At 35.3% G+C, this 21,939-nt stretch overlaps 1 protein-coding gene across 1 annotated transcript in view; it reads right to left on the bottom strand.

Moving 5' to 3' along the window:
* Window positions 1–825: 825 nt before the first annotated feature.
* Window positions 826–21,939, bottom strand: part of Mettl15 (methyltransferase like 15) — a 156,164-nt gene continuing 135,050 nt past the window's right edge. Inside the window, 2 exon segments of the mRNA XM_051183804.1 lie at window positions 826–1,486; window positions 1,488–1,573. Of these exon segments, the coding sequence (XP_051039761.1) occupies window positions 1,121–1,486; window positions 1,488–1,573 (452 nt within the window). The 3' untranslated portion in view covers window positions 826–1,120.

Genomic DNA, 21,939 nt, shown 5'->3' with positions numbered 1-21,939 from the left:
CAATAAAGTAGAAAACAAAGAAAACAGTACAAAGAATCAATGAAACAAAGAGTTGGTTCTTCTTGAAAATCAATGAGACAGACAAACCTTTATTCCAACCAACCAAAAGGCAGAGAGAAAACATGCAAATCAACCAAATCAGAAATGAAAAAGGGGGATAGAATTGTTCTTGAAAGCATACATGATAGTAATTGTTTATTCTTTCAAGAACAAAAATAATCAGAGTTTTAAAAACCGTTGGAAATATATAACATTCTGCAGAGACTAAAGAATGTATGTTTTTCAAACATTTGCAATGTTTAAAGTGAGGTGACAAATACATTACTTACAAAAACTTAATTGGTATACTTTAGTCACTTATAAACTAGTGACTATAATATAAAAACACAAACAAAATAGCCACAAAAATTTATGCAGTGATTCAATATTTTTTTTTATTTAAAAGTTTAAAATTCATTTTACATACCAACCACAGTTCTCCCTCTCCTCTTCCTGCTCCTTCCACTTCACCACCAACACACCTCCCATCCACTCCTCAGAAAGAGTAAGGCCTCCCACAGGGAGTCAACAAAGCCTGGCAATTTAAGTTGAGGCAGGACCAAGCCTCCCCACTGCATCAATACTGAGCAAGGCATTCCACCATAGGAAATGAACTCCAGAAAGCCAGTTCAAGCACTAGGGGATAGATCCTGGTCCCACTGCCAGGGGCTTCACAAACAGATTAAGCCACCCAACTGTCATGCACATTCAAATGGTCTCCTTCAGCCCATGCAGGCTCCCTGAGCGAGCTGTTTGTCTAGAGTCCCAGGGTTCTCAGGAAGCTCCTGTCAGCTGTCTCTGTGGTTTTCCACTTTTTTCATTAAAGAAATGACTGAATTTTATAATTCAAATACAACGCAGAGATCAACAAGTTCCCATTTTGAGACTCTGTGATCTCTGAGTGGAAGTTTTTATGCCATGTCAAAGCTTCCTACATTATCTTTAGAGAAAAAAATACTTATCACTCATTTCCAGGCTGCCCCATACTTTACGTTGCATTAAAGTGTTCAGAAACACTTCTATATTAGAAAACAAAAACAGAAGTACAGGAGGAAAATTTAAGGATCGAATAATAAGAGCCTCATAATTTGATAGCTGCCCTTAGCTTGGCTGAGCGCCCTCTGGGGTTTTCTTGGATATCCTGATCTTCCGGAGTGAGCACCTTCTTGTGAATGAGATCCCACATCAGAGGAGCTCTTACAGGGCTGCTCCTTTCACTCTCAACACTCCCACGACTTGAATTCAGCTGTGAAGTTTGCTTCACTTTCTGTCTAATGCCCAGGTTAAATCTTTCTGTCATGCTTATCCCAAGCAAAAATCGTTTCACAATGCGATCTTCTAAAGAATGAAAGGAGAGGGCAACAAGGCGGCCACCACTTTTCAGAAATTTCTGTGCTGTTTTCAGTCCTGTGTAGAGCTCATTCAGCTCATTGTTCACAAAGATGCGGAAGCGCTTGGAAAGTCTTGGTAGCGATGTGGGTAGACCTTTGCAGCAAGTCCTTTCTTGCATAGACAGCAGAGGGAGGAAAGGCACCTAGAGAGGTTTTATAAGAATAAGGAAAGAAGACAGGCAACATTAACTTTTGCTAAGTAAACGTTCTAGGGTGTGCACTATTTACCCTTTTTAAATAGCTAGCCCTCCATGGGGAGTAGATGGGTAATGGGTTGTGGGGGCAGTTGGAGGAATGGGAGGATGGGAGGGAGAGGGAACTGGGATTGATATGTAAAATAATAAAAAAAAAAAAACCCTAAAAGCTAAAATTTCTGAGAAATTGTAACATTTCATAATTCCCTCTCATTTTAATTTTTCTTTATGGTTTAAGTTATATAACTATTTTGTAACTCAACAGCAATTGTAATCAAACAAAGAAAGAGAGGTAGAAGAACATTTTGAAGGTAGTAATATATAATTTCACAACATTACAAAAACCATTAACTTATAGTAATAAGAAAATGTAGTCTGCTACAAATAAAATAAAGACAACTACATTTTGGTGCATCATAATTGAACTGCTACAAGCTAAAGACAGTAAGAAAAGTAATAAAAGCAACAAAGAAAATACCAGATCCTCAGTGAGTCAATGTACAGAGAATAAGAGACTGGGGAGTGCTCTGCTCTAGATAGGACCTATACTCCTCCCCTCAAGACACAAGGATCTTTCTGGAAGAAGGAGCAGAAAGTTACTAAGAGCTGGTGTTGCTGTTGGTGGTGGTCTTGGTAGTGATGGTGGTGGCAGTGATATGATAGATGACTTCAAGAAAACAGTGACAGCATGTATAAGACCCATGCAAGCTGAGGCCAAACAATATCCAGCACAGAGGCCAAGGGATCATCAAGTCCCACCCCTTGCTGAGGAGCTATTGGCCTGTGATAGCTGTTGGAATAGGGAAGAGTTGGTTTTCTTTAAGGACCTGATGTCTAGTAGATTGACCACAAACCAGGGCAGGCCCCACTCCCCCAGACTCATTGGGCAATAAAAACTAAACTTCGAGGGGGGCAAAGGAGAAGAATGTTCAGTATTTGGTGGGAAAGGATGGGAAGGCAGAGGGGGTGGGTTGTTATGAAATTCTCTAGGAATAAAAATACTGTTTAAAATAATCACATCATGAATGATAAAAGAAAAAGTGTGGTAAGTTGGGAGTCTTTCAAAATTCAAAACTTTTGCTTCAAAAGGCACTAAGAATCCACAGGAAGGAAAACCAATCAAATCACAAGTATAATGAGACTTGAATCTGATCACAAAAGAAGCAAACTGCAGAATGATATAGATACTTTATTCATAATACTCTGCAACATGTGTATAAGACCAAACTTGCTATGTACAGCTCATTGGGTTGAGCAAAAATAATAAATTATATATGAGATTTGATCAACAAATATGATGTTAATAAATCTTAGAAATGTCAATAAATTTATTTGAGAATTTTACCTTTAAGAACAGGCTGTTAGTGAATATTCAAGAGTTTATATTTTTATTCTATATTTCTTACAAATGAACAATTGAGAGAATGGGTGGATTACTAGTATTTGAATATCTTGGATATGCTTCTGGGAGAAAAGTAAATCATACAAGTATATGTATGCTTAGCTCATATTTCATACTGTTTACACAGAATGGGTACAGCCAGTACTGTATATTAATTTTCTTTGTGAACTGCATCATAGGAGAAGTAACATACACAAGCATGAAGAATCTGAGTATCTACATAAACCATCATTATGATGAGCTCACTCTGCACCTTCTAAAACCTACATGCTACCAATTTGTCCTCCAACCTGAAGGTCTCTCAGAAATAAGATGTCACTGTCAAAACAGAAAATGTACGTCAGTTTCACTCTATCTGTTAACTGATTCCTCATGTTTTCAAGAAAAAAAATAGTTTAGGTCACTAAGAAATGTGTTTCACACAGTTGTAAAGATCTAAACAAAATTCAGTGAGATACTATCTGAGGCTCTTGAGTAAGAGTGAATTCCTAGCTATTTTGGACTTTACAAAATTCAACACCAATGTTCAAAAGAGAAATGCCATGGAAAATACATCTTAAAAACATGCATTTTCATGTAAAATAATAACCAAATATTCATACAGCCAAGTAATTATCAAATATTTCAGGGTGCTTTTAAATGATTTAAATGTTTTCTTACTATTATATTTAAAATTTTGCAGAAATTAAGAACATGGTTATACATAGCAATTGCTTAATTTGATTTTTTATAACACATTTTTCATTTCAAAGATATTCATTTCAGGATATAGTTTTAAACATAGTACATATCCACATATGGCTTTATGTTAACTAAGTTCATAAGATAGAGAAAGGTGGGGGAGCATGATGTAGTTTCTGGCTACTGTCAGTGAATGTTTTTGAAAAACAATAAAATAATATCTTACAACAAAATACTAAGAATAATCAATTGATATCTGGAGTATCCTCAAAATATGAAAGACATTTCTGCTTCCCAGATAAATGGCACTTTCCTATGGCCTCAGAATAGACGCCGTTTATAATCCTAACAGTCAGCTAGCTGTAAAACTATGAGGATCTTGACCAATTCTTTTAATCTGAGGAAATTTATTTTTACTTCAAAGTAGCAACATAAAGTAAAGTTATATTAATGTTCTATATAACACAATTTAAAGTTTATATAATCTATGTTCACATTAGATATATCCACACTGTGTAGAAACCTGCAGATGTCAAATTAAGACCCCTGTAATCAAACAAGCTTTTCTTCATGGAAGTCCCATTTGACCTTCATAATGCCATGTAGTCAAAGAAAACGAACACAAAACCTTTCAATTATACCTAGGTCTTAAGAATAACATGATATTACTAATCTATTAAGCTTTCATTCAGGGGGCTTTGTGATTATTGTTTATGGAATTCTGATGTGGACTATATTTAATAGATTTCCTAGAGAGGATTTTTATGTATGGTCCAGTGACTTTCCTGTCTTATCCTCAGAGAACAGGAGATGGGCTTTTTGAAGCATCTCGGTGTTGCTCAGAGTATCTGCACACATCCTTCTCTGTTTTGGATAAAGTACTTTCCAAGGCTTCTCTTCATTAGTATTAGTGCTTTGTTTCTGTAGCATACAGGAAGGAAGAAAGGTAGGTAATTCATATTGCATAAAATAAAACTAAAAGAAAATAAAAAGGGGGATTGGAAAAATGGCTCAGTCAATGAAGTGCTTGCTGTGCAAGTATGAGATCTTGGTTCAGACACGGAGTGTTCAGTAAAAGCCTGGCAAGGTGGTGCATGTCTACTGGCCCAGCAATTTGGGGCTAGAGACAGTTGGATACCAGGGCCTCACTGAGAGATCCTGTCTCAAAAATCAAGAACAGCAACTGAGGAAGAAACCTAATATAGATCTCTAGAGTCTACATATAAATACACACACACACATACACACACACACGAAGAATATAATGTAACCATAAGAGAACAGAGTTCAAGGCAGTACTAACAAAGCACCAATTAGCAATAATACCAATAAATAAAAAAGAAGAAAGGAAAGGAAAAAGCCCACCCAACATGAAGGATTAAACAAGGCTTTTTTTCTTTTTCCTTTTCTTTTTTTAATTAAGCCAAGAGTAAACATTCTGTCATCTTGAAAGACTCCAAGTGGGTTTCCTTTGTTGCAGTCATTGGTCCTAGTGCTAGGACAGTTCTCAGGGGTATCAAAGGTTAGGGAGAACCACCTGTTTACAAGCCACTGGGGGAAAAGAGACAAAATCACACCAGATTTGGTGCCTTCTTAGATGCTGGGGTCTGGATTAGGCCATAAGGGAGAAAATATCAGTGAAAGTGAGACATGGTCCCTGCCTTTAAGGAGCTCAGTTTTGCAACCCTTCACCTCTCCCTAATCTCCCACGGGCTTTTATCAGAAATAGAATTTGTCTGCTTTTCCACTTCCTGAGTTTAATCACGGTATACCTAATTCACTCAATTATGGAATAGAGTAGTTAAGACAGAAAATATGGTCTTAACCACAATTTGAGCGCTTTGGTTTTATAAATGGAGAAAAATTCTCATTTTTGTGTTTTATAATCCATTAACAGACTTGGCTGACATAGAAAAATGCATATGTGGGAAAAGGTGGGCTTAACCCAGGCAGAACTCATTACAGCAAACTCTTCACAATTGCCCCCTTATTTACCCAACTCATCAATTTGTCTCTGGTGTTCTTCTTGACAGCAGGGGCTGTTTACTATTTCCTCCTAAGCCCCTAGATCTTGAGAGATAAACTTGTAATTCTTAACTTGTGGTACATTATGAGTTACCTATAGTATTTTTGACAAAATAGAGATGATGAAGTTTACTCCAGACCTAATGAGTCAGCTAAAGGGCTTTATTACCTGGGTGGCACTACTTTAAAAGAGCCTCATTTCTTTTTGGTCAAGGGACAAAGCTACTTTTTTTTTTTTTTTTTTTTTTTTTAAATCTTAATTCTCTTTTTAATCGTGATTTTCCTCTCCCTCACTACTCCCAGATTGCCTGTACTCACTCCCATACTCACTCAGCTTCATGTTCTCTCTTTCTCTCAAAACCAACCAAACAAAAATCTATAAAAACGAGTCATCGTACAAGGGAGGTGGAGTTCATTTTATGTTGGTCAGCTATTCACGAGCTTGGGCCTACTCTGGAATGTGGTTAATAAACCCACTGACATTCCATTAGAGAAAACTGATCTCTTTGCCAGTGGGTATCAATAGCAAATGTCCTATTGTGGACTCTGTGTTCAATTCTCCATCTCATCGCTGGGACCCCATCTGGTTTGAGCCTTTGTAGGTCCCTATTTGTGTTTCCACAGTGCCTGTGATTTCATGCCAGACAATGTCAGCCATGTAGCCAAGTGTTTATTCAATAAATGTATATTGACTAGATAATGAATACATAATGAATGTGAAAAGAAAGGAAGAAAGAAAGAAAGAATAAAATTCCAGGACTACTAGTGCAGAGGGTTTTCTTTTATAGCATTCAGTGAATTATAAAGAACATGACTTTCATATGAATGAGTGACCAAATGAAAAGCAAAACACTTTCCATCACAAAAAACATATAAATATTAAAAACAAAATCATGATAGAGGTCCAGACCACTGTGTCAAATGTGATTGTGGGTAGTAAATTATGATGTTAATGGGGCAATTGAGCCCTCAAATTTACTAGCAATTTCATTGCCTCTACACCCATGATTGCATGGATTTAATTATATCAGATAATGACTGGGCTTGTCCTTAAGTCATCAAGCATTTGCACATGCAATGGAGCACCTGCAGATACTTTTCTCTTCAGGAAATGCACACTTGCAAACCCTTATATATGATACATTATCAACAGGCAAGTTGAATATAATGTTTACATATTTCTTTTGCAAAATAAAAATAAAATTAAGAATTTACATTTAGAAGTCATTAGGATCTCAAGAAATTTAAACTGCATAAACATACCCACTGTTTATAATGAAAAAGGTAAAGGAAATGCTGTTGTTCATGAAATAAACTGTTAATATTGTTACTTTAAGAATTCTTCCTAAGAGTCAATTAAAAAGCACACTTCCTTGCGTCTTGATACATACATATTCACACCTATATGAACTAATGCTCATAAGCATACATAAGATAATGAGATGCAAAATAATCACATGCTTTGTTTACTTACATTACTTTGAAAAATAATTTCAGTTGTATAGATTTTCTATCATTCATTTTGTTCATTCACTTATCAAGTATTGATAAGCACATACCAGATAGCTCGAAATACAATTGTTAATAAGATAAAGGTGGTTTTATTCAAGTGGAAATTCATATTGCTACCATAACAGGAACATGTAAATAAAAATTCTTGTTATCACAAAGGGCCTGTAATAAATATGTATACTGCACACTTTAGGTTTCTATATAACACAAAATCTCTACAAAGTGTAATGGCAGTCAGAATCTGGCAAAGTGTTTAGTCATGTATGAGAACCTTGTATGTCCACAGAATTGGAATTGTTTAGGTCAAAGGATATTCTTGCCCATTTAAATTTGGATCAATACTTCTAAATTTACCCTCTAAGTAGATTGCACCAATTTACTTCCATCAATAGTATATTATAGAGTCAATCTCCTCACATCCTTGCCAGAATGAGGAATGACCAGTATTCAGCCCTGACTAGTCTAATAGTAGGCAAATGATAGTGTGCTGTTGTTTTAATTTGCATTCTTTGGCAATTAGTAGGTTTGGGCATCTTTTCAAATCTAATAGCCATTTGATTCCGGCTGTAAATTGCTTGAATAAATCTTATGCTCATGTTCTTAATGTGATATTGCTTTTTTCCTCTATTGATTTGGAAGGGTTGTTTATAAAATAATAATATTAACCCCTGTTCTTTCACATATAAATCATTTTATTAGACCATGATCTCAATTTTGTAGATTTTTCTGCTATACAGAAATTGAGGTTTTTGTGGTGTGTGGACTGAACCCCAATCCAGAAAATTCTGTGCGTGGTGAATTGTGTGTGTGAGCTGGATCACTGATGGGTGGTGGTATTTGTGTATGTGCATGCGCATGAGGAAGCTAAAAGAGAAAGGAGATGTCTTCCCTTTAGTTCTCACTCTTACATTTCTCAAGACAATGTCTCAGAACCAGAAGCCCACTTCTGAGCCATGCTAGCTTGCCAGGCAAAATCCACAGTCTGCTGTCTCCACTCCACAATAATGGGGGCCTAACCAGCCTGCCTTTTTATGTGGTTGCTGGGATTCAGATTCAAGTTCTTAAGCTTGTAGAGCAAGCACTCTCATCCACTAAGTCTTCTCCTCTTTACCACCCCCTACCCTGCTTACCCCCATTTATTAATTAATTTACTTAGGTCAATTCATAACGAGGAAAGCTTACTCCTCTCCAACATTATCAGCTTTACTTTTGATATACTCTGGTTTTGTTTATATGATTAACTATTTGGTTCACATGAAAATAACTTTCATTGTAGTATGAGGTTTAGCCCACTCCTATCTTGTAAATGCTACATTTCCCCTATTGATTTATATTATCAGAATGATGATATACTGCATTTCAAGATACAGATGAAAGTGCTCCAACATTCTCAATGGTCTTACATTAATGCATTTCTCTATTTTTCTATCAATACAAAACTATTTTAAATAATGACAATTGCTTCCTTATGCTAGGTTTTCTCACTTGGGAAACCTCCTGGTAACCATACCAGCCCATAATTAACCTTCTTTTCAAAGTTTGTGTGGATATTCTTGCATTTATCACTCCAAATTAAATAATTAATGAAGCATATAAAATAGCACTCGTATAATTAGAATTGCAGTAACTTTCTAGGTTAATTTGAATAATAATTAACATTCCGTTAATATTAAACTAATCCATTGAAAGAACTTAGCATTTCTGTTAATATTTTACATGTTGTCAATGTAATTTAATAGCTGTTGTCATCTAAGTCATGGTGAAGCATCTACAAGTTCACCATTTACACAAACACATCTTACTAAGGAAAAGCATATGAATAGTTACACTCATATTAAGACAGCATTGGGTAAAAGAGATGGTCTTGACCTCACAAAAGCCTTTCTCTTTAATGCTGTGGGTGTGAGGTAAGATGTCACATTTATAACTCTGGATCATGGGATTATTGTGAATATGAAATTTAAAGCATTCAAGGAGTATTTACTTTACATTTAGGAAAAAAATGTTCCTGATAGATACCATTCACACATTTACTTCTCTTATCCTTGGATATAAAACAGCGTGGGTAGGGAAGAGGCATATAAAACATTAGGGATTTGCCAAACACTTTTTCTAGATAAATAGAGTAAGTCAGTATCCAAAAGAAAGTACAAAATGTTTCTAAAGCACAAATTAATAGTACATCCCAAAATTTACAAAGTAGTGCTTATATATTAAAAGTATAAGGATTTAGAATTCTTACTCTTTTTTTTCATGTAATGTTGACTAGTTAATACCTGGTGCTATGAATATGCACTTGGGCTTCATTAACATAAATCATCCAGATTATGTTTCAACCATCTGGCCAGAAGATTATTTTCTATGATAAAACTTCTAGATTTCTCTTGCAATATAAATTACAACTTGTATTCTGTCATTTTTAAGAGTACTTTTTATTTTGATTTTATTATATATTTTTTTTCAGTTTCTGTAGCTTTCATAGGATATATTTCTATACAGGTATTTTCTTTCTTAAGCATAGTTCCACAACAATAAAATATATTGTGAGTCATTTTAATCCACTCCTTTGTTTTCACAGTCTTGCTCTGCTGGTCCATTTATTTAGTCTGACTATTAACTGAAGTGCATCTAAAGTTACCAGTGGAAAACTCTAGACTAAAACAATTATAGCCCAGAATGTCACAAAAATATTCTGCAAAACCCCAAACCCAACAAATGAATATGCTTAACAATACACACCATTCATCCATGTAGCCAGTATTTAAGATCTTTAGTGGGATATTGAGTATTAAAAGTATGTCATTGTTGACCTTCAAAAAATTCATACCCTTTAATAACAATATTTAATTTAATAAGCCGATGTTATGATGACTGCTATCAAAGACATGGTGCATACTAACAGGAGCAAAAGGAGAAGGAAGATTCCCTGGTTTTCTACCATACATTTTCCATACTGATGTCTCCAGGTAAGTGGTCTAGTGAAATGTAACACCCTCAGATCCCAACTAGACAACAAAATGTTTCTGTCATATAAGTACAGAAAATGCAGGATACCACACTCTCTGCAAAGCTACAATGTCCATGGCAAAGTCCTAAATATGACTTTTTAAAGTTCTTTACTCAGTGTTTCTCAAGGTTTGATGTGGTGTATCTGTGTTCACACATATATGAAAGTGTGTGTGTGTGTGTGTTTGTGTGTGTGTGTGCACATACAAGTTTGTGTACACTAAGTGGAGGAGCTGACATTAAAAGTATCTTTCTCAATATCTTTTCACCCTAAATATTAAGGCAGCGCCTCTTGATGAACATGCAGCTCACCAATCCAGGATAGTCCAGCTAGCCATGTTGACCCAGATTCTGTCACTGTCTCCAGGTTGCACATGTCTGGCTTTTATGTGGATGCTAGGGATCTATACTCCAGCCCTTTGTTTGCAGGGCAAACACTTAATCCACCTTGCCATCACTCCAGCTGCTTTTATTTTCAAAAACTAATTACTCCATATAATATATTTAACATGAAATACACTTGGGAAACGCTGAAAGCAGACTTTCTGTTAATCATGTTTATGTACTTTAATTATATCAATGAATAGTACCCAAATTATAAGGGGTAAGAAGCAGATTCTTATATTCAATTAAAGCTAAACAACAAAACAAAACAAAACAAAACAAAAACAACAACAAAACCAAGGGTCAAATATTGCCTCCAAAATTTATAGGTATTGTATGTGGATAAAATGCATGAACTTTAAATATTACTAATCTATCTTTTTTGATAATATATAGTGTATCTAAATACTCTAAAAGAAAATATTAAGATTTCTGAGCAGTTTATTGGACATGTAGGGAAGTTCAGATCAGTGCTATTTGTTGTTGTTAAACTTCATCATAAGTTTTAAGATGTTATATTCAGCAAATCTCCTCGTCTCATTTTTCGTGATTAGGAGGAAAGGAAGCTAAAATGATAGCACCGGGTTCAGAGTGATTGACATAGACCTGATTCCATGTCAGGTGTTTTATGCAACAATCTCATTTTCTGGGGTGGAGGGAAAGTATAGAGTCTTTACTCTAAACCTGAATAGCTTGTTACTGAGAGATGTTTTAATGGATGTCAAATCTCTTTGAATCAAGTTGCAAGAGTTTGGCTTTCTGTCTGCATGTCCCTGGGGGAGATGTGCATTGTCAACCCTAAACACTATGCATCTGGTGAAAGCAGCAACCTCCCTGGTCTCATAACCTGGGAATGGAAATGAATACCTTTGGCTTTTGTCCTTTTCATTCTATTTAAAATAAGTTATTGTTAGCTCATGTTATTAGACTGTGCATTTGTCTCCCCCTTTCATCCACTTCCTTGATAGTGGAGTTATAAAAGCAACAGTTGTGACTGGTGCCATTATCTAGACTTTTGGCTAGGTGCAGATTACAAGTATTTGATTAAGAATCAAAATTTACCCAGGTTTTAAAAATGATTGCTAAAATAAATATGCTCCAGCCAAGCAAAAATAGGGAGAAGTAAACTTATATACAAAGAGAAATAAAGTTTTTTTCTTTCTTTTCTTTTTTTTTTTTTTTCTGGCAAAATCTTGAGGAATTAAGCCCAGCTCCTTTTATTTTCTTTAAAGCTTCTTTAGAAATTTTGACAGAGAAAATATTTTCCAAAAATTTGTTGTTACACACTTATCTTAAACACATGACTTATAACAGTAAGAGGGTGGCATGCCTGGCTTTCTTCACCAGCCCTTGCAACACCCTTTCCTTTGACTAGCATGCCTTGCCTCTCTTCTTGAAGTTTCCACCTACTTACCCTTAATACTCACCTGACCTTTCTTTTTTCCCACCACATATTTCAACTTGGTACTCTGCAGTATACACTTCAGCTCATACTAGGCTGTAAAAAGCCTAACTTGTATTTCCCAATCCTAGGTACACAGGAAAAGCCACTGAATAAAAGACATCTTACCATTCTGAGTCAGAGATAGTGATGTATAGGAAATGGTACTTTAAAACTCACCTCTTCCTAAGGCTGTCCATGTGTGCAAGATTATTTGGAGATGCCCATCCCCCATCTCCATCACATTCTCAAATGATCCCAGAACTCCACAGAAAGTGAATTTCTGGTGAATGCAAAGTGTGTTAGCTTTAGCTCAGCTTTCAGTTCCTAATTTACTACTTTCAATCATGCCATCCAAAAAGAATTCAGCATTCCTTTACTCCTTAATACCATCACTGCATGGGTTGCAAACTTCTCTCACGTTACCAAAGAAGATGGAAACTGTTCATAAACTTTTTTTTCTGATTTACAAAGTTGTGCTTAGTAACAACAGTCTAGGTTATTCATAATAATGGAACTCAATTTGTACATGAAAACAGTCTGAATTCAGTAATAAAAAACACCATCTTTTCACTAGATAAATGATTTCAAGTCCCATACAGAAATTAACATTTTTAGTTTTAAGATACCCTAGTACTACTCACACTTTTTAAAATTGAATGCATTTATATGCTCTAATGTATTGAGATTTTTAAGCTTGTGGATGAAATTAGCAACGTGCTGGGGCTGTCAACACGATGCATTGCAATCCTCCTGAGTCGTAGGGTTTAAAAATTAATTGAGCTCTTGCACCTGTTTGCCGGCATTCATCTGTTGAGTTTCCATCACATTTAATAAGCCTCTGTGACGCAACTCGTGTCCTTTTGCCTGGGCTCCTTTAATACAGTGTTCAATTTTCACCAGTATGAAATTCAAGTAATATTACAAATTTCAAACTGTTAATTAAAATCTGTGAAACAGAATGATTCTGGGTAAAATTGGCTTTACTCCGTGAGGTTCTTTTGAAATTTCTTCAAAGTCTCATCTAATCTCCAATTTCTACCTGGTTAATTCTGATAACAATATGATCTCACTATGGACAGCTGAGGTCTGAAAATGGGAAATACACAGGTCTTATGGGTTGTTGTAAATTATTTATAAAGGTAATTTTAGATGTACTTAGTATTTTCTCAATACATAGTATTACATATCATTATCATCATCATCATTATTAACTTAGTGCTTGGCCTGGGTCAGCTGACACTGCAACATCTCTCCTTCCTACTTTGTACTACTGATTAAGACTAGGTAAACATTAGTCAATATGTGTGCATACATCTGCATAAGAGTATGCCTTGTGTGCAGGTGCCTATGGAGGCCAGAAGAGTGTGCTGGATCACCTGGAGCTGGAGTTACAGTTGTGTTCTTTTCCATGTGGGTGCTGGGGAACTGAACTTGGGTCTTCTGCAAGTGCACCCAGATGTCTCTCCAGCCCCAAACTCTAGTTTCTTTTTAAGAAGTAAAATTTTAAGTTTTCTTCCTACCTGTTGTTCCCCAGATTTCATTCTCATCAAAATTGGACTTCTTGTACAGGAAATCTAAGTTCACTCATGAAATGTTATCAGATAACTCAGTTTCAAAAATATTACATTAACAAATATAGTATGTAATAGTTTTAACTCAACAAATTTCAAATCACAGAATAACAATGTATAACCAAAGATATGAGCAACAAGAGCAACAACATCCATGACATGTTAGCATAATGTCAAAATTTAACTGTGGATTTGTCAATACAATTTTTTAATCTTCATGGTAATGAAACAACTGAGTACTTTATTTCTTGTTCAATGTTAGTTTAAAGAACACTTTTTTGTTAAAGACAGAGGAAGCACACAAGAATATAGTCATAAAAATTCCTTCACTAACTGCTTAGAAAAAAATATGTTCATTAAAGTTTGAATGACAATCATTGTTTTTTATTAAATGTTTTATTAATTTCTGAAAATCTCTTTTTGCCTTAAAACACTGCTAATAAAAGATGATTTCAGAAATAGGTAAGGGCATGTGCCATTAATGTAAATCATTTTATTTTCTAACTTCATCCTATTAAGCACTGTATTACTATAGCAACTCTTCTTGTTACTTAAAGTATCTATTGACATTTCAGCAGTAAATGTATTTCTGCGGAAAGAGATGCTTTACATGTCCCAATGCAGAAAAAAGATGATTAGTTTTCTTTTTCCTAAAAGTCATGTCATCCCTACGGGAAGAGAGGTTGAAATGAAGTGATCAGCCTATCACAGATCATACTTCTTGGCAAAGTACAGGTTTATAAAAGGAGTATGCACAGGAGTATGTGCAGTGTATTAATTTGCGCTCTGCCTTACCCTGGATTTGGATAGAAAGGGGAAGAAATATGTGTAAGTGCACCTGGACCTTACCTCTCACAGAAAATATTCTTAGATACCATCTCACTCGTACAGGTCATCCCTCAAAAACAGGTAACTTGGTTCAGAGAAGATTAATCACTCACTCAGGTTCACAGAGCAAATACAGACAAGGGATAGAGTTGAGGATTTGTGTGTGTGTATGCATGCATGCATGGTGTGTCTGTATAAATGTGTATGGAGACTCAAGACTTAGGTGTCATCAACCCTGTTTTTTGTTTGTTTGTTTTTTGTTGTTGTTTTTCTTTGTTTTGTTTGTTTTTCTTGTTTGGTTGGTTTGGTTTTGAAACACCAGCCTGAAGCTCATCAACTAGGCTAGATAGATGAGCCAGAGAATCACCAGGATCTGCCTATTTCCACCTGTAAATTCAGCACACTTGCCGCCATCCCAGCATTTTCAGGGAACTAGGGTTCAGTCAGGTCCTTAGCTTGTGTGGCACTGGGTTCTGACTGAGCTATCTCCACAGCCTGGTTGAAGGTTTTTGTTCATGTCCTCTGTGCCTTTTACCTTTCCTTAAGCTTCTTGATCCCTTTGACGATCTGTCTCCTTACAACTGATTCCCAGTTAACACCTAGGCATTTAAAATTTGCCCCTGAATTTTCATTTTATTTAGCTATATAAATGTACACACGATTTCATCGATTTATTTGTCTAACAAGCACACATTAAGCCCTGGCCTTGCATCTAGTTTATGAGTCAGAACAAAGGTTACATAAAATTCAAGTCAGGAAATAAGCATATACATTTAATCAACATGAATCACAAATACAAGTGAACGCTCACTGCCTTCATTATTCCTATTCAAATAGTATCATGAGTCACCTACCAACTTTTGACTGTGGATTGAAAAACTAACTTGTGAACATAAAGTTCTTTAGGTGTATTTTGAATCTGGCAAAAGGTTTTAGACTATAAATGGATACTTATATTGGCTTAAGCAAAATATAATTAGTATGATTATGTCTGCCTAACAAAAATAATGCCAACTATCATCATAGCTGTTATTCATTTCTATTTCAAGATAAGAAAGATGAAGTCCAGAGCTGTGTTCATTTATTTGTGAAGCCAGCTGGAAGACTAGGTCTTGAACTAAGTGGTCCCTTCCACAAGATTTAGCATTTAATTGGGGATCACTTGCTGTGGCCAAAGAAGAGAAGAGACACTAGAATCTGGAATGCCCTAGCACAAAATGATGACAACCAGCTGCTTGAAAATTCTTGGATTTAAGCCAGATGGTGTTGGCGTACACCTTTAATCCCACCCAGCATTTGGGAGGCAGAGGCAGGGGGGATATCTGTGAGTTCGAGACCAGTCTGGTCTACAAAAGATAGTTGCAAGACAGCCTCCAAAAACTACACAGAGAAACCCTGTCTCCAAAAAAAAAAAAAATCTCTCAAATAGAAGCAGACCAACAATTTACCTGCTTTTTAAGACTAAGTAAAATTATATACATTCTGCAAAATTCTAGATATAGTCACTTCTTTCTAAATCAAGTATTTTTCCCAAACAAGAGTAAGTTTATATGTTATTTGTCATTTTAAGAATGAATAAAATGTTCTGTCTGAGAATTATTTTTCTTTCACATTTTATTAAATAAGATAGGAACACAATTTTATCCTAAAAAATGAACAAACTAAAACACTGAGAAGCAATGTGACTTTTTAGCTTGCCAGCATATGCTATTTCAATGTTGTCAGTGCATTTACACTCTTATGACTTATAAAATTGGGAATCATTTTATTATTTGATGTTATTTTACAGGCAAGATCCCCTGCTTTAATGTGCATCTGTTAATTTCATGCCTTAACATTCAAAAATGTCTTCCAAGGTTCAAATATCATGATATGAAAATGCTATTGTCTCATAGTACTTACAGGCTACTGTACATGTTCAATAAAATAAAATGCGGTACACATATTATGTACAGCTTTTCTTATAAGCACATTTAAAAATGCTAAAAAGGAAAAGTTAATTTGTTAAAAACCATATGTAACACAGATATATAGCACAGATGTCATTAGGTATTACCATTTCAACATATAATTAAGAAAAACTATTTTATATTCATAAGTATTAAAAATGTGGAATTTATATTTATGGTAGTATTTTTTATTTTTTGAAATTAAAATGTATTTGTATCAATGCCCATTCCCTTTTCCTTCTTAAGCCCCTTGTGCATCTTCTAGTTCTCTCAAATCCATGGTCTCTTTTTCTGTTTATTACATATGTGATATATTAATATATTCTTGTTTTGGAGTAGCTACATATCAAGCGTCATGACCAAATGTAACTACTATTGACAACTATATTGCACAATACAAACGTAGAAGACACCTTAAAAAAAAATAGATGCACTGTATTTGTACAGTACTACAGAGGCACATGGGCAGACATATTAGCTATTTCAAGTACTCCTAGAGAATAAGTCAGAATTAGTCAGAGGAAATGGACATGAGTGAAGAAGCAGGAAGGCCACAATTTTGGGTACGAGTAAGTCTAAAACCTGCGAGAATGTGACTATATGTCTGAAAGACTGTAAGAAATTCAGTATGCCTGGTACACAAAGCCTACAGCCAGACAGTGACTTGGCAGAGGTAATAAAGAATCTACTTCTAAACTAAAATTTAGTAAATGACTTTACTTTTTCATTTATAATCATATTAGAATAAAAGTTAGACCTAAAACGTGAATTAGTATTTACAAAATATTTTTTGAAAGGGATATTTTCTATACTATACAAAATACTACATATGTGTTAAATATATTAAAGCATATGGGTATTTTTTTCTAAATAGTTTATGTATGAATATGTGTACAAACATCAACAATCAAGTTCCAGAGGCAATTTGGGGAATTATAAAGTGGTTATAAATTACATCTGTTATGATTTATAAAATACATAACAGTGGTGATAAGTAGAGCTCCAACCCAGAGCCTGGCTTTTGCCTTTGGGAAACTCCATGACATTCCTAGGGCTAGCAAAAGGTAGTGGCCTTAGGTTTACACATTGCTGCATATTGATCTGATGTACTGTTCATTTTACTGAGATATTAGGACTCCAGGTGTGGTTCTTAATGTTCCTTGTCTTCTTGAATTATAACTTTTTGAAAAGAAATGGAAGTGATTTATATTTCCATAAAAACACAGGTTTTAAGATGTGTTGGGAACTGAGTAGGGTATATCCTGGTGTTCTGAGATAACACACACACACACACACACACACACACACACACACACACACACACACACGTACGTAGGTTTAAAGACATTAATGTGAATTCATTAAAAGCAGAAGCCATTTAAATATAGTCTCTATATTCAGTGTAACAAAAATACTTGTTTCTTGGACAGAACTATTGCTTAGGAATTACTGTGTTTTGAAGAGTATCTGTCTTCCACCATTTGCAAACACACAGAACCTGTAATTGTGCTCTGCTCTGAAAACAGGATCTTTGCAGATGTCAGAATGCTAAGTCAAGCACACACTGGATTCAGAGGGGTCCTGAATCACAGGTGAGTGGTTTCTTATGCAAAAAATGAAATTCAGAACAAAAACAGAGGCAAAGGGCCAATGTCAAGTGTGGAGTCAGAGACAAAGACATCTAGAAGACACAGGAAACATGGAATATTCTGCTGGCAAACAGTAACTTCTAGGAAAAGTTGAATAAGAATCTTGGCCAGCGTCCTGCTGATATCTCCATTTCAGTTCATGTCTCGAAACTGGAAAATCACATTTCCATTGCTTGAAGCCCTTCCCCCATCAGCAATACTTATGGCATCTCTAGGAATTGACACAGGTATCACCCTGTTGCTGTTTCCTGTTTATTTCAAGAAACAGCTCTCATTTACACATTTTCATTCATTAGCTTGACAAGCAGGCCCTTTTTTTCTGTTCAAGAAATTGTTTCAAGGTCACATTCTATTTTGTCCCGTATAAAGTCTTGCTTAAAAAAAAAAAAAAAAAGCTATGTGTTTAAAGTATTTACTACTATCATTAGGTAACTGAACTAAATATTTACTATGAAAGAAGACATACAGGGTAGGCTGTTTCTTTACAACATTGTTTCCTTGGTTGTACAGAAGGCATTTAAGTTCATGTAACCCAATTTATCAGTGCTTGACATTACTTCTGAGCATAGTTGAATCTTTGTCAGAAAGTAAATTTTCATCCCTCAAACTTCAATTGCTTTCTCTCTATTTCTATTCAATCAATTTAAAGTCTCAAATTTTGCATTTTGGTCTTTGATCCATATCAATTGAATTTTAAGCCCGATGAGAGGTGGGCCTAGTCTCATTCTTCTACATGTGGATATAATTTTCAAAGCACTATTTTTGGAAGATACTATTTCTTCTATAAAGAATGTTTTTGACATCTGTCATAAATCAGTTGGGCCACAGATACTGTACATATTCTTAGATATTCTATTTTATTCCATTAATTTTCATGTTCATGTGGAGACATCACCATGCTGTTTGTATTATCATGGTTCTAATGCATAATTTGATATCGAAATTATGATAGCTCCAGAATTATTTTGATTATTTGGGATATTTTATGCTTCTATGTGACATTTATGATTGGTTTCTCAAGTTTGGTGAAAAATGTCACAGAAAATCTGGATAGCATTTCATTGAATTTGTAGAACACTGTTGTTATGTGACTGTTCCTGAGAATACATGAAAACACATGTAGTCACTTGAAGTTGGGTAACAATAAAAGACTAAACAATTCTACCCAGTTGATGACATGTGGTGATACATGTTTTATGATTTATAAAACTTGCCTGAGCATTCAGAAAGCAAAATCAGCCACAAGCTATAGAGATCAAACAATGGTGGTACCTATATTTAATACCAGGACTCAGGATTAGAAGGTAGACTGAACTCTGTTAGTTCAAAGCCACACTGGCTACACAAAATTGATCCAGTCTTAAAAGAAACAGCTCACACAAAAGTGATCTCAGCACTTGGGATCACATAACTTTAATCCCAGCATTAGGGAGTTATATAAGATAGGAGTGGGGTCACAGAGCTGACATTCAGTCTGAGAATTATTCTCTAGCCACACTGAAGAGAGCACAGGAGTCTGAATGAATCTGGGGATCAGTTTAAGGATCACCCCTTTGGTCTGAGTTGAGGTAGTGGCAAGAACTAGTGGCTAGATGCTTTGCTTTTCTGATCTTCAGCTTGAAGCTTGAACCCTAATATCTGTCTCTGGGTCTTATATTTATTGTGCCATAGTGAAATAGTTTATTAGTTACTTACAGGAGCCTTCAAGGGCAACATCATTATTATAAAACCTAATGCTGGTGATCCTTTATGAAAACTGCAAACCTCTAGCTATCTGACTAACTGTAAGAATCTCCATGTAGAATCTTTTCTGTTCAATAGTTAGTCACTGCTTTTTATAATTGGGAGAGGGCCCTGGAAATCTTCTAACTCTCTGAGCCCCTAAGCCTGGTACGTTTGAAAAGTTTCTGGAATCTTGTGAGTTTTACAGTACCGTTAGTCTTAGGACTTTCCACTCTTCTACATGTATGAATTAGCAACATAATATGACTTTTAGAAAAACAGCAATTTTCACAGTATTAATTTTGCCAGTTCATGAGTGAGAGATGCCAGATGTCAACTCCAGGTGCTGTATACCTGTTACATTTAAAAAAGAATTTATTTTGTATTTGTATGTCTATTTTTGGGTCTCTGTAAGTCTGTCTAAGTGGGGGATGGGAAATAAACCTGAGTCCTCTGCAAGAGGAATCAGTACCCTAAATTATGGAGCCATCTTACAGCACCCCCACCCCGCTGGTTGATCACTGTTCCACCAGACTCTGCCTTCCCAGGACTGGGATAACACACATATGCCACCAAGTCCATCATCTTTAAATGCATTCTGGGATCAAACATGACCTCATGCTGGCAGGAAGCACTTTAGCAGCTCATGCTCATCTGTCTCCCCAACCCTAGTTTATTTCCTTTTCTTGCTTTTTTTTTTTTTTTTTTTTTTTTTTGCAGTTATTATCAAAGTGCTCATTTTCCTCACTTCCTCCTCAGATGATTTGCTATCAGGACATAGGCAAGCTATTAATTTATATGTTAATATTGTTTGCAATTAATTTCTTAATCAGCTTAGAGTTTTCTGGTAGAATCTTCAATTGTTTTATGGGATCGTGTCATCTTCAAGAATAATTTACTTCTTCCTTTCCGATTTCCTATTTCTATGTCTTTAATTTACTTCTTTTGAATTATTACTCTAGTTATGATTTCAATGACAACATTGGATGAGAAGACACTCCTGTCTTATTCCTCATTGTAGTGAAAACTTTTGCAGTTTTTCTCCACTGAGTAAATAACTGACTATAAATGTGTTATATACACTCTTATTATATTGAGGAATATTCTTCTATTATTATTTTCTTCAAGGATTTTAACAATAGAGGGTGTTAGTTGTCATCAAAGACCCTTTCTGAATCTACTGAGATATTTGTGTGATTCAGTCACTGAGTGTAGTCATAAGATGCATTATATTTATTGATTTATGTTTGTTGAACAATCCTTACATCCTTGAAATAAAGCCCATTTGGTCCTGGTAAGAACTGACTTTTTGAAAAGACTCAGAAATAGTGTCAAGAAATGATAAACTGGAATACATAAAATTAAAAGGCTTCTGTGCAGCCAAGGAAATAATCCTGTGAACAGCCTACTTCATTGCATATGTCTTTTCTTTCATAATCAATATACCATCATATTATGTAATATTTAATTTAATTACCTAATGACAGTAGAAAATGCTATGAACACAGAGCTCTTTTGATTGATGCAAGAATTTATGTTAACAGTACAAAGTGGCTTGCAAATTCTTCATTGGAAACATAGCCATCTCACCAGGGATAGTGAAGTCCTAGATCTGAGAACCTACAACCACTACTTTACTAAGCCAGTATAACCCCCAAATACATTCTAAATATTTGTCCTTATCCCTACAGAAAACTATTGTCCTCACCCATCATCAAGGAAAATTCTCTTTGCAACAGATAAAGACCATTATAGAAAAACACAACTAATCAACAAAGAAGAATTGTGGAGCCCTGCCCTAATGGATGCATCTATAATACAACTCCCAAAATGAGGCTCAATGATCCTTGTGAAGGAGGAGGTGGAGTGATTTCGAGAGGTAGAAAAAAAGGCTGTGAGATTGTGTCTCCTAGTAATAACAGAAGCATTACATCCTTATAGTCTTACCAACACAACTGCATAAACATGATCTGAAAAAGGAAAACAACATAAATGCTAACATGGAGGAGGAAAGCTCAGGAGGCCTCAGCCTTACACAAAATACTACAGACAACTAAGGAATACTGTGTGTAGGAAAAATAGTCATCTCCAATGGAAGAAGATACCAACTTGTTATCCAATATCAAATGGTCATCCCTGAAA

This window comes from Phodopus roborovskii, unplaced genomic scaffold, assembly GCF_943737965.1.
Source record: "Phodopus roborovskii unplaced genomic scaffold, PHOROB, whole genome shotgun sequence".
Taxonomy (NCBI): domain Eukaryota; kingdom Metazoa; phylum Chordata; class Mammalia; order Rodentia; family Cricetidae; genus Phodopus; species Phodopus roborovskii.
This window is presented reverse-complemented; position numbering and strand designations above follow the sequence as displayed.